The 18,475-nt window shown below is 49.7% G+C and overlaps 1 protein-coding gene across 1 annotated transcript; it reads right to left on the reverse strand.

Annotated features, from left to right (window-relative positions):
* Positions 1-1,074: 1,074 nt before the first annotated feature.
* PLVAP (plasmalemma vesicle associated protein) lies at positions 1,075-13,472 on the reverse strand. The gene is made up of 6 exons (XM_063147077.1): positions 13,036-13,472; positions 9,389-9,485; positions 8,353-8,963; positions 7,458-7,659; positions 5,268-5,352; positions 1,075-3,267 (listed from the first exon to the last, which is right to left on the reverse strand). Exons 1-6 carry the CDS (start codon positions 13,393-13,395, stop codon positions 3,261-3,263), a joined length of 1,362 nt encoding a protein of 453 aa, XP_063003147.1. The 5' UTR covers positions 13,396-13,472; the 3' UTR covers positions 1,075-3,260.
* Between the last annotated feature and the right edge of the window lie 5,003 nt (positions 13,473-18,475).

Below are 18,475 nucleotides of genomic sequence, written 5' to 3' on the forward strand. Positions count from 1 at the left end.
CATGGGTGTCCTTTCCGTGGTGGTAGGGGTAACTCGGCTACTAAATTGGACCACTGCAGTTTGGGAAGAGTTTTGTTTCCGTTTCCTTCCGAAAAGGGATTCCCCACATTCGCAAATGTCTTCCCCATTCAGGATGGAAAACTCCCGGAGATTTTAAAAACTGCAATTCAGGAGGAAGCAAAACAGAGAAGTCCCGTCATCCTGATCAGAGGACCTGAACAAGGAATGGAATTTGTAGCTACCTCAAGTAACCAAAAAAAGAAAATAAAAATCCCTCAGCCTGGTTTGGATTGGCTTCCACGAAAAGAGAGAGACACAGAAAGAGAGAGCTCAGCTCACCACAAGCTAAACCACATATTTCTTTTAAACTTGTGATAATAATATTTGATGATGATGATAAAAAATCAGCAGCTCAGATCCACCAGCACTACCTTCACAAGGGACGACTAGACATTTCCTGGCTCTTGATGATCTATTCAACAAATTGTTTTATTTCTTCAGATTTGGGGATGAAGAAGAAGCCCTGAAACCTGACGGGTCTTTGCAGGGAACGCAGGGTTGTGGGGCAGGAAGGTTTTCGTTCCCCGCCCGCCCCCCTCCAGGGCGATGGGGGCCAATTTCGTATCCCCATCCTGGTGGCCGGAGTGCTGAGGAAATGACTCCTCCTTGAGGTCTAGGAACTTGGGATATAATCTATATATCTTTTAGTTTATGTGTTTTTATTTTATTTTATCTTGTACATCGCTCCGAAATTTTGAATGGGCAGCGGTATATAAATATTGTAAATAAATAAATAATGTGGTAAGCTGCCTGAAAGGCAGCCCAGAAATATGATGATAATAATAATAATAATAATAATAATAATAATAATAATAATAATAATATAACCAGTTTGGGCCTTCCGTCTGGGGTGAAACTAGGAGGATATGTCCCATTTTACCAAAAGATTTGGTAGAATCTAAACTCTAAACTCTGGGAGAGTGACAGAATCTAAACTCTGTCACCCTCCCAGAGAGATTAGGAAAGAGACGTAAAATAAAAGCCAAGAACTAGTCGGATATTTTTTTTCCCCAATACAACATTTATTAGCCCCGTGCCTTCCACAACACACACTTTTCTTTGCTTGGCATAATTTTGACGGATTGTATCTGCAGGCAAAGCCGTTGTCCGCAGATGGAGACGTCATTATGATGGAGAGGATGTAACGTTTGGGCTTGCGTGATCCGACCAAAAGGCCACTCACCCCAGTATTCTGTTTCCGGCAGTGGACAGCCAGGAAATCCACTCACCGGGCGACACGGATGCAGGAACCTCCTGTCTGCTAAGATGGAGCCGGGCGACCCAGTGGTATCTACCTGAGATTGTTTTAACTCACCCGGGATCACGTGTAAGCATGTGCTCTCCCACTGAACAGTGGAGAAGAGCGCTCTTTTCCCTCAATGCCAAGCGATCAGGGATAGACTGCCTCTGAATACTGGGGCTCTCTTAGTCACAGATCTATCAAGATAAACCAAAATCTCTTGCTTCCCTGCTTAATATGTGTGTGCGTGTGTCATTATTAATATATATAAAATGTGTACATAACATATAAAATATACATAACTATGACGTAGTTGTCTCTTGCAAAACAATTTTCTCTTTCCTTAACTCTGTCTTCCTTCCCCGCCCCCCCCCGCCCCAGTTATCAGTTTGCCATTTTCGCTGCCATTTCATTTCTTTACTTTTTGAAGGGTGTGTCGAAGCCACGAGGAATGATATTCACGGATCTCATTCATACCTCATCGAGGATTCTGGGCAAAGTGAACTGGGGTTTATATATTCCATGCTGTCTTCACAACAACCCTGCAAGGTAGGGAAGCCGAAAAGATGGTGCAGCTTTGGGCCTGCGGGTTTGATCCACAATTTGAAAGGGGGGCACATTTGGAATTTCGAGAGGGTGTTGTGGGCGCTCTCACAAAATGGCTGTCATGTGGGGGGGTTAGCCATCCATGAAATGGCACTTTGGCCAGTCACAAAACACTCGTTTCTAAGATGGCAAACTGTTGAAAGTAGAAGGATTTCGTTGGGGAATAGGAATAGCAGGAAAAATCTGCAATGGATTCAAATGAATTTGAGTTTCTATGAATCCAAGGTATGGATTTTGCAGCAGACTGGGATTTTCCGAGTTGAATGGATTCTGTGGGCTCGCATAATGCAAGCCAACAGAAGACTTTGCATTCAAGAGGCAGCTGGACAACCACCTGTCACGTATGCTTTAGGATGGATCCCTGCATCGAGCGGGGGGTTGGACTGGATGGCCTTACAGGCCCCTTCCAAGTCTACTATTCTATGATTCGGTGACTCATTTCGCAGAGAAGGCAAACTGGCAATGCTCAGAGAAATCACCCCTACACCCCCACGCCAACCAGACAAGGCCAGGGATGGATGCGAATTTTGAATTTGCTTGCAAAACATGTGAGCGCGCCCTGTTCGAAGCCCCAGACGTGATGATCGCCAGCCCGCGTCCCCTGGAAATGGTCGCAAATTGCCGAATGCGTGCTGCCATTAGATTCGGGCAACTTCCCCGCCTCGGGTCCACGCCAATTTTCTAATTCGCGCCCCTGCCCCCCTGCTGATTGAAAGCCCCGCTTTTGCCTTTGAGGGGGAGTCCGGGAAATTTGGAAATTCGTGCAAGTGGCACATTCGGTTCGTGCAACTTCTCCATTCGTGCAGCGCGAACATCGATCACAAACACGAAGCGCTGTTCGGAGAATCTGAATTATGTCAAATGTTGCTCGTTCGCCTAGGCAAGACACACACCTTACGCCGAAACAAATAAAGAAGCAGGCAGATTAGCTAACGAAGGCACCCACGCCAGTAACACACACACACCCCAGCAAAAAACCACACACCACCATTTACTCTGCACCCACCCATTAAAACTCAAGGGAACCAGGGAGCCTGGTGAACCCCAAAAGAGAGGTCCATGGGCACACACTGCTCCCTCCCCCTTACATGGGGGCAGAGGAATATCAATAGAAAGAAGTGACAGTTCAGGGAAAGATGTCTGTACACAGAGCGGTGTTAGAAAAAGAAGCCGAGGGTAGCTTGTCGTCCACATTCAAGGCCATCATTCAACGGCCTCCTCCTTCCTCTGGTCCACAGCGCCAGATGTGGGCATTTTCCAGTTCTGGACCCCCTCCGGGGTTGTCCGAAGTCAACAGTCCAATCCCATTCGCAGGTTCTGTTCCCGGCGGCTGGCGTTTTTGTCTCTGTCGCTTCTAACCGCTGTGGCAAAAAAAAAACAGAGGGAGAGAATGGGGTGAGGGAGAAATAAAACCCGTGTCTCTTAGATCAGATTTTGACGCCTGGGGACGTGAGGCAAATGGAAGACCTGGGTGTCGTTTCTCTCGCCTCTCCGGTTTTAACCGGCGCAAATGCGCAGCTCTGATGCGACGCAGGTTTAGTTAATAATAACAATAATAATAATAATTTATTTATTTATTTGTTACCCGCCTCTCCCTCTGGATCGAGGCGGGGTACAACACAAAACCACCATAAAATACATACAACTAATTCAAACGTTTAAAAACCAGTGCATCATTAAAAGCAGCGCACCGTTAAAAAGAGCATCTTACAATTCAACCGGGTAGGCCTGCCGGAAGAGATCAGTCTTTACGGCAAGGCCCACCACAGTTTGCAGGGTGTAACTCCCAGGGGAAGAGGGCCTCACATTGCAATTTCCATCTCAAACGCCCTAGCCCGGCACCCTGATTCTTGCAGTAGTTGCTTGGGCGCAGGGCAGGGCAGCCGGCAGCCTTTCCCATCAGAGGTAGACTGCATCTCAGTGTTGAAGCGCTGTTTGGCCATTCTCTGAGACTGGGACCAGCAGCCCACCTTGCGGGTGCAAATTATTCCACCTAGATCAGCCTTCCTCAACCTGGGGTGCTCCAGATGTGTTGGACTACAACTCCCAGAATGCCCCAGCCAGCTGGCTGGGGCATTCTGGGAGATGCAGTCCAACACATCTGGAGCGCCCCAGGTTGAGGAAGGCTGACCTAGATGGTGCTGGACTACAACTCCCATTGTCTGCAGCAGGCACAGCCTTGGGGGACGATGGGACCTGCAGCAAGGCATCCATCGCAAGGCACTGAAAAGATTCAGGGGCCCAGGCCTGCAGGGCACAAATTGGCATTAAATCTGCTGTATGCCTGCACATTTCATTGCAAGGATATATTTGCATTACAAAGCTGGCTAAAAAAAATAAATCTCATCCCGATCATTGCAATTAAAACAAATTCTTCAATTGATTTGCACCCTGCCATAGATCAATGGGATGGGGGGAGGAAGAGTTAACAACCCCCCCTGAAAATCACTCCCTGCAGAGCAATTAGGCTGAGGAAAAAAGAGCACTTTTCATGGGCACCAATGGATACTCTGGGCTATGTGGAATAGAACAGGAGTGGGGGCCCTGAGAAACAGATCCAGGGGCGGCAGGCTGGGAAATGGATCCAGGTCCCTGGGAAATAAATCCAGGGACACTGCCCCATTGGCCCAGACCTGACCATCACGCTCCTGTCTGGAGAAGACCAAGTTGGAGCAAGCTGAGCTAATTATTCTGGGCCTAGAATTGCCAGCCTTCAAGCACATCCATTTTGCCTTCTTGTCCCAGGACCAGACATTTTACTTAGACAAAAGTGGAGAAGTGGACACAGTACTCAGGATGGAGAACTCCTTGAGGATTGTGTCCACTTCTGGGCATCACACTTCAAGAAGGACACAGACAACCTGGAGGGGGTTCAGGGGAGGGCAACCAGGATGATCAGGGGTCTGGAAACAAAGCCCTATGAAGAGAGACTGAAAGAACTGGGCAGGTTTAGCCTGGAGAAGAGAAGATGGAGGGGAGACATGATAGCACTCTTCAAATGCTTAAAAGGTTGCCACACAGAGGAGGGCCAGGATCTCTTCTCGATCCTCCCAGAGTGCGGGACACGGAATAACGGGCTCAAGTGACAGGAAATTAGACATCAGGAAGAACACTCTGACTGTTAGAGCAGTACGACAAAACGTCAGGAAAGACTTCCTGATGGTTAGAGCAATACAACAGTGGAACCCATGACCTAGGGCGGTCTTGGTCTCTCCCACACTAGAGGCCTTCAGGAGGCAGCTGGACTGCCCTCTGTCAGGGATGCTTTAAGGTGGATTCCTGCGTTCAGCAGGGGGTTGGACTGGATGGCCTTGTGGGCCCCTTCCAACTCTATGATTTCTTTTTCTTTTTGCAACTGTACCTGGCTTGCACCTCCGGTTTCGGCACTGAAGGTGGGTTCACTTGCTTCGCTCTATCCATGGCAGCTTTCAGGGCTTTGGATTGCTCTATGAGAAGAAGAAACAGTTTGATGCATTTCCATCATCCCCAGGCTGGGGATGATGGTTTTTTTTGGGGGAAGGGGGATGTAAATATCCAAACCACACTTTGGTGGCTATGATAAACACCCAGCTAGCCTAAGAAAACATTTTAGCCAAGGCTGAAATGTGAAAGACGTGTGCCATTCTTGATCATCTCGGTGAGATTCCCTCTCCTCATTTCCAGAAATCCTCAACAGAACCAGATTAGTTCGGATTTCTATGAATCCAAACTGCAGATTCCACACCAGACCACCTTTTCCTGAGTCACACGGATTCTGCAGATAGGTGGACCGTTTTTTTTGTTTTTTTTAAATAGTAATTCCAGAACCTTATGCAAATTTACGGAAAATCCGTAAAATAAAATAAAAAATAACCGTCACAACCCAAACGCACGTTTCCCTCAAAGGCCAGAGAATGAAAAAGCCACGTTTCGTGGGGACTTGTACGTTTCGGAAGAGGTCCGTGCCTTTCTGCAGGGGTGGATTTTCGCCGTTGCAAATTCGCGCCAGTGCGAATCTGCACAGTTTGGGGAAAATGGAAACGAAATCCGATTCCACCACCGAAACGCAGGCGGAACGAATTTGACAAGACCGCTGCGTTTCTCATTTCCAGTGACATCATTCAGCTTGCTTCAGAATCACAACAAACCCAACCGGAGCCTTCATGGGCAGGAGTCTGCCGAGACTCATGCTTGCTCTGGTGGGCAAAGGACTGATGGGGTTACCCTCCCCCTGAAGGAGCAGGTTCATAGCTTGGGGGTTCACCTAGAACCATCTCTGTCCCTTGAGGCCCAGGTGGCCTCAGTGGCATGGAGTGCCTTCTACCAACTCCGGTTGGTGGCCCAGCTACGCCCCTATCTGGACAGGGATAACTTGGCTTCAGTTGTCCATGCTCTGGTAACCTCCAAATTAGATTACTGCAATGCTCTCTACATGGGGCAACCTTTGAAGACAGTTCTGAAGCTGCAGCTTGTGCAAAATGCAGCAGCCAGATTGATAACCGGAACAAGGAGGTTTGAGCATATAACACCGATTCTGGCCCGCTTGCATTGGCTGCCTATACGTTTCCAAGCCCAATTCAAGGTGCTGGTTTTAACCTATAAAGCCTGACACGGCTTGGGACCACAACACCTGACGGAACGCCTCTCCTGACACAAACCTACCCGTACACTACGCTCAACATCTAAGGTCCTCCTCCGGGTGCCTACCCCAAGGGAAGCTCGGAGAATGGCAACCAGGGAGAGGGCCTTTACAGTGGTGGCCCCTCAATTCTGGAATGATCTCCCCGACGAGGCTCGCCTAGTGCCAACATTGTTATCCTTTCGGCGCCAGGTCAAGACTTTTCTCCCAGGCATTTAACAGCATATGCTGAGTTTTTTAACTGAGCCCAGAATAGTTTTTTTTTTAAATGGATATTGTCTGTTTTTGTTTGTATTTTATGCTTTTCGTAGTTATTAATGTTCACTGTTTTTAACTTTTGTAAACTGCCCAGGGAGCTTCAGCTATGGGGCGGTACATAAATGTAATAAATAATAACTTGTAGCAGATCTTAAAGTTTATTAATTAAATATCACCGCGGGGGCACGGTCTGCTTGGAGGCTGCTGATACAGCGCCGTCTGGCAGACCTGGGGGGCAGGGAGGTCGGGGGAGCAGGTGTCCCCCTCTCCCCGGGGTTCCTGTCAGCCTTGGCCGCCCGCCCAGCTCACATGAGATTAGGCCGGGGCCTGGGCTCACAGCAGGCGAGCGGCCTCGCACCCGGCCACCAAGGGCCCCGGCCGTGCCTCGCTCATGCTCCAGACCGTGGCGCTGCCCCCTTCATGGGGGGGGAGCGAAGAGGCAGAAAGGCGGGTAGGATTACCTTGGAAACCCCGGAGGAGTCAGGCGAGGGGCTTAGCAACCTGTATCAGCTGACGTTACACGTTATTACTGTTGCTTAGCAACCTGTATCAGCTGAAGCCTGTACGGAAACATACCTAAGCGTTTTATCTAGATAGATATAATAATTGAGTGTCCTGGGGATTTTTCTGGCACCTCGTGGAATGGAGCCGTCTTTCCCGGAGGGAATTACTCACCCGCACTGCTTAGAGAACCCTGGGAGTTTGAACTCGGTTGGGCGAGGGGTCCGGACCTTCCGTGGTTGGCGTTGGTGTTTGGGATTGCCGCAGCACCTAAGGGATTCCCCAAACTTCCCGTGTTCATGAAAGGCCCTGGAAAGTTGGCAGGCGGGAACAGAGGGCTCCGGAATCCGGGGTTGCTGGGAGGCGCAGTGTTTATCTGTCAAGCAAGCAACAGATGTGGCGACTTAATGCATCTTGCGTTGTTTTAGCGGCCTGTCATGGCTTTGAGTGGCCCTATGGAAAGGAGGACCGGGCTCCTGCATCTTGAACAGTTGTGTAGAAAAGGGAATTTCAGCAGGTGTCCTTTCTATATATGGAGAACCTGGGGAAATTCCCTCTTCAGCACAACAGTTAAAGCTGCAGGAGCCCTGCCCTCTTTTGTATCTGGTCAAGAGGGAAGGGCTCCTGCAGTTTAAAAAAGCTGGGAAGTCCCAAAGCAAGGCACAAAGGGAGTGTCTTTTCTCCTGTCCTCTTCTTGCCCCCCCAAAATGGAATGTAAAGATAGACTGCTACTAAGCCATGGAGGTTCTCTTGAGCCGTCATTTCTTTTTTTAAAAAAAAGCTCTCCGGTCTCCAGTGCTGGGGTCACGGGAGAGGAAGCACATCTTCGCTCTGCCCTCTCGCGCCAAGCCCGTTGCCCTCTGGCTGTGTGGGACTACAACTCCCATCACCCACAGCTAGCATGGGTGGGGATGCAGGAGCCTGTGGCCTAGCACATCGGGAAAGGCACCAGGTTGGGGACGGTGAGAATTTCCCCCAGTCCAGCGGAGATCTGGAGATGCTGAGTAGGGAACGTGGAGCTCCTGGCATGCACGGCACAGCTACGCAGCCGCGCCGTGGCTCGCCTTACCTTCGTCCGGATGCAGAGCTGTTTGCTCTGCTCCAGCGACGTCTGCAGGGCCTCCTTCTGCCCGAGCAGTTGCTGCCGCTCGGCGTACATCTTCTTGATCTCGGCGTCTTGTGCCTCTTGGAGGACTCGCTTCTCCCGTTCCCACTGCTGCTGTTGGAACGCCAGCTGGCGCTCGGATTCCTGCAGGCTGTGGCCACAGGTGGCCTTTTCCAGCACCAGCTCGGCATTCTTCTGGGCCGCGTCGTTGACTTTATGGTCCACCTGGCGGGACAGCAGCTCGAAGTGGCTCTGGAGGTCGCTGGAGATGCCGCGGCACGTGGTGCTGGCGTCGTGGCAGGAGAGGTACGGCAGCTGGGAGGCGGCCTGGTCCATCGTGCTCCTCAGTTTCTGCTGGGCCGGCTCCACGGAGGCTAGAATCTGGGACTTCAGCTGGCGGTACGTCTGTGAATGGGCTTGCAGCTGGAGCTTCTCCAAATGGCAGTCCTTCTTCTCCTTCTCGGCTGCTTTGACGCTCCCTTGCAAGTCCTGGATCTCCCGGGAGAGCCTGTCTTCGTTCACCCGGGCTCTTGCCTCCTGCGTCTTCAGCTTCTCCTGGAGGATTTCCAAGTTGGCTGCGGGGGCGAGACGAAAAAGCCACTGAGGAGGCCAGCCGTGGCCTTTGGAGAGCCCTCTGCTCGCCTCCAGGCCGCCCTGAGTATCCCGTGGCCTCTCTCCTCTGCTAGCTCTTATTTACAGGGCTGGCAGAAACTACGGGGTGTATCTGGCCCTCTGGGAAGAGATGTGTGTTTAAACTGGCCCTCTAGGGCTCCCCAAAAGATGGCTCCCCCTTTCCCAAATGATTTTGCGTGGTGGGAGCATGCTGAGAGTTGTAGGCCTTTCCCCCCCGTTTAAACGGGCACAGAATTGCACCATTCAGTTGCAATCGCCTGGTACTCGGGGTGAGCTCTTCCAACTGCACAATGCTGTGATTTGGAGACTGCGTAACCTCCCCCCCCCCCCAAAAAGGTGATAGAGGCTAGAGACAAAAGATCCTTACCCGGACAAGTCAAATTCAAAAGTTGCAAATTGTAGGTGCACTCATAGACCATTTTCAGGGATTCGAGGTCTTTTTTCCGTAGTTCGATCAACTTCGCCTGGAGGAAAGATTTCGAAGTGGGTTAGACAGCTTGACGGCTGACCCAGAGAGGAGAAGTAATCATTGGACTGTCCACATAAGGACAGAAGAAGAGCCCTGAGGTTGGATCAGACCAAGGGTCCATCTAGACCAGCTGCCGACCAGGGACCCAGAAGCAGGACACCGTGCAACCTCCTGCCCATGTTCCCCAGCAACTGGTGTATGTAGGCATCCTGCCTCAGATCCTGGGGGTGGCACTTAGCCATCAGGGCTACTAGCCATGGATCGCCTTCTCCTTCTCTAGGAATTTGTCCAACCCCCTTTTGAAGCCATCCACATTGGTGGCCATCCCTACATCTTGTGGCAGTGAGTTCCATAGTTTAACTCTGCGCTGTGTGAAGAAGCCCTTCCTTCGATCTGTCCCGAATCTCCCGCCCAGCAGCTTCACGGGATAATGGCCCCGTTGGGCTCTAGTATTATGGGAGAGGGCGAAAAATGTCTCCTTGTCCGCTTTCTCTGCACTGAAATTGTCATTCTTTCCCATCTCATGCTTTTCTCGAGGTGGTGACATCGCCCAAAGGTTACAGGGCAAAGAACAGCAGCCCCAAACAGCCGGGGGAAATAAAGCCACCCAATGGCGCGGAAAAAGCATCCAAAATGGAAGTGGAATGGTTCGTCATTCTGGGGACCGGCACCGAGGGTCGGAGGGCCCCCCCCCACTGTCAAGACCCCCTTGGAGTCCTCCTTTTCCCCACTGCCTCTCCGTCCGGCCCAGAAAATGGTGGTGTGAATGTGGAGGGACCCGAAAGGGCGGGTCCCTGTGGTTCGCTGAGTGGTGGTCACAGACTCTCAAGACACAATTTCTCTCTCTTTAGAAGGTTTATTGCAAGCAGCGCTGCAGGGTGACAGTCTCAGAAGACCTGAGGAACTGCCCAATAATTTCAGGAAAGCCTTAACATATTTATAGGGTCAGTTCCCCTCAGATACAATGGCAGAACTTTCCCACCAATCATAATACAGCTCTGCAATCCAATAACCAATGAGAAGCAAAGCGTTTAGGCATGTACAGAGTTTAAGTACTTCTCTGACTAGAAGACACGATATATATATTGCAACAGCTACAGGAAATACATCTCCATCTGTTTCTTTTATCGGTTCTCTTGCCTTGCAGACATCTTACTCCACCTTCCAACTGCCGGACACTGCCTGCCTTGTGACTTAGTTTCAGCATCAGCTTAATCGTGAAAGCAATTGCAGCCTTAAAAATATGTTTTAAAAGAGCAGGAAGCCCTGAACTTTATAATTTATAGAGCTAATGAGTTATAGAGCCATTTTCCTATAACTGTGGGCATGGGTAAAAGAACCACCCAGCTTGATTTCCTCGACAGTGAAGCAGGAGACGCCGCGGCCTCCGTGCTCCCTGGCTCTCTGCCTGCACAGCAAGCAAGCAGGAGCCACAATGAGCAGCAGCTGGTGAAGGGAGATTCCTGGAGGGGGGGTGCCCTGAGGCTCTCAGCCAAGGTCCCCCACAGCCTCAAGACAGGCATGCTTCTTATGGGTGTTAAAAGACGCAGCTCTGCCCTTGCTTTGCACAGAAGACAGAATTCGGAATCGTCTCAGCTCATCACGCGGGACCCGGCAAGCCGTCCCATCGCTCCTGGCGAACCGTGGACCTTTCCCCCGTGGCCTCTCGCCGTGTGAACGTGGAACGGCGTCGTGTCCCTCCCGCAAGCAAGCCAGAGCCGGGACAAGGCCTGGCTTAGGACTCTGGCTTGCTTCAGGAGAGAGAAGCCAGAGTTCCTGGTTCGCACGCGACGGTCACGAAACCACGGGCGGCTCGCTGAGCCGCTCGCTCGTGGGAGGCGCATGCCAGGGTTTGCAAGCATTCGGGCTTCTCCTGTCGTGTCAACCCCGCCCTTAGAGCGCAATCTGACACATGTCTTTTAAGCAAGCCCCATTGAAGCGAACGCGGCTCTGCTCTGAATATTTCCATGTGCCTGGGGGCGCCCAGCTTTCCAAACACTTCATCAGTTTCCCAAAGAAGCCTTACAGCTCTAAAGCTAAGGGAGGGGGGGGCATGAAACCACTCCCTTCTATACTTCCCCTGAGAACCCCGACAGAGAGAAGCCCGCTCAGACTCCGACAGTCCAACCCAAATCTAACTGCAACCTGCAAGGCCGCCTGTGCTTTGCAGAACCCCTGTAACTGACACAGCAGACAACCAGAAGCCGAAAGCAGGGCATGTAACAGCACACTCATCAACCACAACCATAAAACCACCGGTAGGCGCCCCGGGCACACGCAACCGTGAGCATCCCATACCGCCAGCAATGTTGGCTGTGGCTGATGGGGATTGCAGTCCAAAACACCCGGAGCCCCCCCCCCCAATTACCTGCCCCTGATGTAAATGACGACAACAGCAAATTCTATCAATGAATGAAGTCGTGGCAGAGGAAAAGCGACTAATTCATGAAATGTGTCATTCTTAGTTTCAATGTAGTTTGATGTAGTTTAATTTTAGTTACATCATTGCATACATATTTGTATGCCGCCTTTTAGGACACAGGTTTCTCAGTCTACTTTCAAATCATGTATTATTATTGTTATTATTATTAATAATAATAATAATCTCCCACCAATCTATAAGGTACCCCATATCATGGCTTGGGACCGTAATACCTGATGGAACGCCTCTCCCGACATGAACCTTCCCATTCACTGCACTCAGCATCTAAGGTCCTCCTCTGAGTGCCTACTCCGAAGGAAGCTCGGAGGAGGGCAACAAGGCGGAGGGCCTTTTCGGTGGTAGCCCCGCAATTCTGGAACGATCTCCCCAATGAGACTCGCCTGGTGCCAACTCTGTTACCTTTCAGGCGTCAGGTCAAGACTTTTCTCTTCTCCCAGGCATTTAACAGCATTGAACAACGCTAAGTTTGTTTTCTAACGGACCCCAGGACTGTTGTTTTTAAATGGATACTGTTGTTTTTATGTTTCTGATGTTTAGTGTTTTTAACTTTTGTGAACCGCCCAGAGAGCTTTGGCTATGGGGCAGTATATGACAGCACTCTTCAAATACTTAAAACGTTGTCACACAGAGGAGGGCCAGGATCTCTTCTCGATCCCCCCAGAGTGCAGGACACGGAATAACGGGCTCAAGTTAAAGGAAGGCAGATTCCGGCTGGACATCAGGAAAAACTTCCTGACTGTTAGAGCAGTACGACAATGGAACCAGTGACCTAGGGAGGTTGTGGGCTCTCCCACACTAGAGGCCTTCAAGAGGCAGCTGGACAGCCATCGGTCAGGGATGTTTTAAGATAGGTTCCTGCATTGAGCAAGGGGTTGGACTCGATGGTCTTGTAGGCCCCTTCCAACTCTGCTATTCTATGATTCTATGATTCTATAATATAAATGCAATAAATAAATAAGGACTCCTTTGCGGAGACTGGTTTTCTTTCAAAGAATAAGGGAAGAAAACAACCACACACAAACTCCCTTCACTGGTCATCTTCTTCTACCCCCCCCCCCAGCGCCACGCTAATATCCCTCCGCCGTGGGGACGTGGGACATACCTTTTCAGCATTGCAGGACCTCAAGGTGTTATTAATCCAGGTCGCCTCCTTTTGGGCCCTGCGGATCTCGACCTGGCTGGCGTTGACCTGGCGCTTCAGCGCGGCGACCCCGTTCTTGAGGTCGTCCTCTTTCCTCTGGCACTGCGCCACGTTGTCCTCCAGCGCCTCGATGCGCCTCTTGGTGCTCTCCTGGGGGTTCCCGTAGACCATGAAGAGCACCAGTCCCAAGATGATGAGGAACTGGATGAGCGAGAGGAAGAGGAAGATGTACTTGGCGTAGAAGCCACAGTCGCGCTTGGGTTTCAGGTTGTCCTTGGAGTCCAGGCCCAGCTTGGCCATGGTGTACGGGTTCTTCTCCATCGTGACGGCGACTGCTGGGGCCGGCCGTCGGCTTCGCCTTTGGGCCGCCTGGGCGGGGACGGGCAGCCCCGACGGGTTTGCGTTGTGCCTGATTAATATTTCCTTTCTCCCGTCTCCTTCCTTCCTGCTTCGCCAGAAGAGCTGGTGGTCCCAGGGTTAGCAAAACAGTAGTCCAGGGAGCTCTGCCATTATCACCCCGCCCTCGCTCTGTTTGCTTTTCTCCGTCCAAAGGCAACACCCTCTCCAAAACCGGGCCAAACGGAGCCTCTCCTTCGCCAGCCCCAGGCTCCTCAGGGCCCCTCCGAAAGACATCAGCCAAGTTGGACGTCCGAAGGCACCTTGGCAGAGGATGGAGTTGGCCTCTGGTGACGTCGGCTGAACGGCACATGCCATCCTGTTCCCCCCGCCGGCCCGGAATTTGGCTCTTCTTTGGCTGAGAACAACCCTTTCTTGGAGGGCGTCCCATCCCCTAATTGGCACTGTCCCGTCCAAATCCAGTTGACGGAGAAAGAAATGCAAGAACTGATTGTCCGGCCACAAGTTAGCACCTGGGTACTTAAGATAAGAACATAATGAGAGCCCTGATGGAGCAGACCAAGGGTCCATTTAGTCAAGCATTCTGTTCGCTCAGTGGCCAACCGGTCGTGGGCCAATTTGGTCCATGGATCACCCATTCACAGTCTTTCACAGTAGGGCAACACAGGCTGCATTTCTAATTAAAACAATCACTTCTGCATATTGTCTTCTTCTTCTTCTTCTTCTTCTTCTTCTTCTTCTTCTTCTTCTTCTTCTTCTTCTTCTTCTTCTTCGCCTCCGCCTCCGCCTCCGCCTCCTCCTATCTCTATCTATCATAGAATCATAGAATAGCAGAGTTGGAAGGGGCCTACAAGGCCATCTAGTCCAACCCCCTGCTCAATGCAGGAATCCACCCTAAAGCATCCCTGACAGATGCTTGTCCAGCTTCCTCTTGAAGGCCTCTAGTATGGGAAAGCCCACAACCTCCCTAGGTCACTGATTCCACCGTCGCACTGCTCTAACAGTCAGGAAGTTTTTCCTGAGGTCCAGCCGGAATCTGGCTTCCTTTAACTTGAGCCCGTTATTCCGTGTCCTGCACTCTGGGAGGATCGAGAAGAGATCCTGGCCCTCCTCTGTGTGACAACCTTTGAAGTATTTGAAGAGTGCTCTCATGTCTCCCCTCAATCTTCTCTTCTCCAGGCTAAACAGGCCCAGTTCTTTCAGTCTCTCTTCATAGGGCTTTGTTTCTCCTCCTCCTTCTCCTTCATCTATCTCTATCTATCTATCTATCTATCTATCTATCTATCTATCTATCATCTATCTTTTCTTCTTTTTTTGTTCTTCTTCTATCCCTCCTCCTCCTCCTCCTCCTCCTTCACCTATCTATCTATCTATCTATCTATCTATCTATCTATCTATTTATCTATCATCTATCTTTTCTTCTTTTTTTGTTCTTCTTCTATCTCTCCTCCTTTTCCTCCTCTGTCTCTCTCTTCTCACTCAAGGCGTTTTTTCTAGACTGACATTGATGGGCCTTGCCACCTCTTACAGATTCAGGAATTTCCTGACGATTGAGCCTGTTTTAAGTATGGCTGCTTTCTGGATGTTGGTGTGGGTGCATTTTGGTAGGCCCAATTTCTGAAGGTTTTCTGTAAAAAATAATAATTTATGTGATGTTGGCGACTGTTGTGACTAATGGAATAATTCTGACCTTTTCCTGTTGCCATAGTTCTTTACCTTCCATGGTCAGTGGTGTATATTTTTCTCCCTTTTCCTCTTCCTTTTCTACATTTTGGTCATTAGGTATTGCTACGTCAATGAGGTATGTGCATTTTTCTTTTTTGTCTGTAACTTGTGTCTGTTGTTGTTGTTGTTATTAATTACATTTATATACTGCTCCTTACCCGAAGCACTGTGGGCGGTTTACAAAGTAGGCAGGAAGAGAAGAAAACCGTGTAAAGGGGGGAACCTCCCATTTTAGATGGTGGTCATTTCGGAAGAAAGGGGGCAGGGTTAGGAGAAAGTGGGCAGGGCCATTGGAAGAAACCACGGGGGCTGGATTGGGCCACCTAGGGCGTGAGTTTTGTTTTGTACTGCTGTCGTAGCATGATGTGAGAGAAAGAGTAGCGTCTCTCTGTCCAATGTTCACAAACCTTGCCCGTGTGCCCACTTCCTTGCATTTTCTGTGACCCACCCATGCACCCAGCTGGGGTTTTAGCCTTTCTTTGGAGGTAACAGACTCCTCCTCCATCCAACCAGATTAGGAGGTGTCTGGTTAGCTCTTGGGCTACTGTTGAATGACCGGATTTCATTCCCAGCTACCGAGATTTCCTTTCCAAGGCTCAAAATAGTCCTGGGATCGGACAACTCCCTCCAGGCCTAGAAGGGAAACGCAGAGCTGCAGACAGCAGCCATGTGAGCCCTGGGCCCGCTCGCTATTGGGATAATTCAATAATCCCCCCACCCCTGGAGAGGAATACCAGTTGTGTTGGGAGCCGTTTGGTTGACTTCCTTTCCCGCTCTCGCGTTTATTTATTTGTGATACTTATAGATCGCCGAATATATGACAGACATGAAAGAGGTGTGCAAAAGGATACCTGGTGTGGAGAAGGTGGTGAGGGAGACGTTTTTTCTCCCGCTCCCGTAATACTAGAACCCAACGGGTGTCATCCCGTGAAGCTGGTGGGTGGGAGATTGAGGGCAGAGAAAAGGAAGGATGTCTTCACACAGCGCAAACTATGGAACTCACTGCCACAAGGTGTAGTGATGGCCACCAATTTGGATGGCTTTAAAAGGGGGTTGGATCAATCCCTGGAGGAGGAGGAGGAGGAGGAGGAGGAGGAGGAGGAGGCGATCCATGGCTGCTAGCCCTGATGGCTAAGTGAAACGCCTAGTATCAGAGGCAGTAGGATTATTTGCACCAGTTGCTGGGGAACATGGGTGGGAGGGTGCTGTTGCACCCTGTCCTGCTTGTGGGTCCCTGGTCGGTGGCTGGTTGGCCACGGTGTGAACGGAGCGCTGGACTAGATGGGCCTTTGGCCTGCTCCAGCCTCAGGGCTCTTCTAAGGGTTTTTATGAGCCCAAGCAAACTGGATTGATATGGATACAAAATGGATCTGGATCATTCACTTTGCCAAACTTTGGAGTAATGATTGCAATCATTCATTTTCCATATGGTGATGCAAGATTTTCATGTTTCTTTGGGATTTTTTTGTCACCAAAACCAAAACTGTCTTCCCCAACCAGGCGCTCTTCAGATGTGTTGGATTGCAACTCCCATCACCCCCAGCCTGACTGGGAATGATGGGACTTACAGTTCAACACATCTGGAGGCCACCCAGTTTGGGAAGACGGACGTAGGGAAAGGGGTCATACAGGGCAACCAGTCTGCATGCAACTCTAGGAGTAAGATCCAGCATAGGTCCTACTTAGAGTAGACCCATTGAAATAAATGGGTGTGTAAGTCATGGCTAACTTTAATTTTAATGGGCCTAGTCTAAGTAAGATTTATGTTGGACTAACTTAAAGCCCCATTCATTTCAATGGGTCTACTCCAAGTAGGACTTCTATTGGACTGACTCAAGCCCCATTCATTTCAGTCGGTCTCCTCTAAATGGGATGTATTTTGGCTTTTATACCAGGTCACCGCCTCATTTTCGGAGCAATTAGCAAGGTTTGATCTGGCGCAGGACTGAGCAAATGCCGCATCCCTGAAACAACCTTCAGCCCAGGGTGGTGGCTACTGACGTTTGATTTTTGGCTACCATCTGGTTAAAGGCAAAATGGATCCAGGCTAACTTTGCTCACAGAATTCGGTAATCTTGTAGCGCTCCCTGCTGGTCCCCTCTTGCAATGCAGTCCTAAGGACACCAGGTACCTAAGACGCAGCTGAGCAGATTTTAGACTTATGGGGTCAACTGTGGTTTTTTTCTAGAAACTCAGGTTGCGCTGACCAGAAGCAGGTGCAAAATAGCACCTCGAAAAGCCTGATGCAGAATTGCAAAAGAAGGCGCATTTGCACACATGCGCAAGGCAGGAATGAGCTTCCGGTGGGCTTCCACGCACCTGTCAATGTCGATTTCTTTCTGTTTGTCGTTTTCCCAATCTTAAATTCAGTTCATCCTGATTTCTACGAATCTGAGCTACAGGTTCCGCAGAGACCCAGATTTCCCGAGATGCACGGATTCCGGGGTTTTTTTTAACTTTCTGGAATTTTATGCAAATTTAGTGGCAGAAAAATAGGTGACATCGTTTTTTAAAAGCCATCAATCAAAAATATACAATGTCTCATAGGCTAAAACATGAAAAGGCACATTTGGGGGCAGGATTTGCACATTTTTGCAAGTGTGAATTTGTGCATTGGGAAAGAGGAAAAGAACTGATTTCATCAAGGAGCAAATGGCAGAATGAAATGCAGATAGATTTTGCAAAATGTGGACATCCCTGTTTAATACCAATAGAAAGATGCCAGTCCTCCATGGATTTATCTAATCTCTCTTTGTATGCATTTAAACTAATCATTCTCATTACTACATCTTGTGGCACTGAGTACCACAGGTTACAGTTGTATTGTTCTGCAAAGAAGGGCCATCTTTTGACTCTCCTGAATCAGCACACATCATTTTATGGATCTTGAATGCCCACCCTATGCTGCTCTGTTTAGCTCCTCCTCTTTTACCTTCAACTCCGCCCTTTCCGATTTCAGCCCCACCCACCATGGGAACACAGCCCTGTGAGCTTCTCTGAGATGGAATTCGGCCCTTGGGATGTGAAGGGTTCAATACCCCTGGTACTGAGAGTTGTAGGACTTTTTTCCTGTCTAAACATGCATAGGATTGTAGGATTGTTTCTGTCTAAACATGCATAGGATTGTAGGACTTTCCTCTGTCTAAACGTGCATAGGATTGTAGGACTTTCCTCTTTCTAAACATGCATAGGATTGTAGGACTTTTCTCTGTCTAAACATGCATAGGATTGTAGGACTTTTTCTGTGTGTAAACATGCATAGGAATGTAGGACTTTTTCTGTGTCTAAACATGCATAGGATTGTAGGACTTTTTCTGTG

Source organism: Elgaria multicarinata, chromosome 23, assembly GCF_023053635.1.
Source record: "Elgaria multicarinata webbii isolate HBS135686 ecotype San Diego chromosome 23, rElgMul1.1.pri, whole genome shotgun sequence".
In the NCBI taxonomy this organism is placed as follows: Eukaryota; Metazoa; Chordata; class Lepidosauria; order Squamata; family Anguidae; genus Elgaria; species Elgaria multicarinata.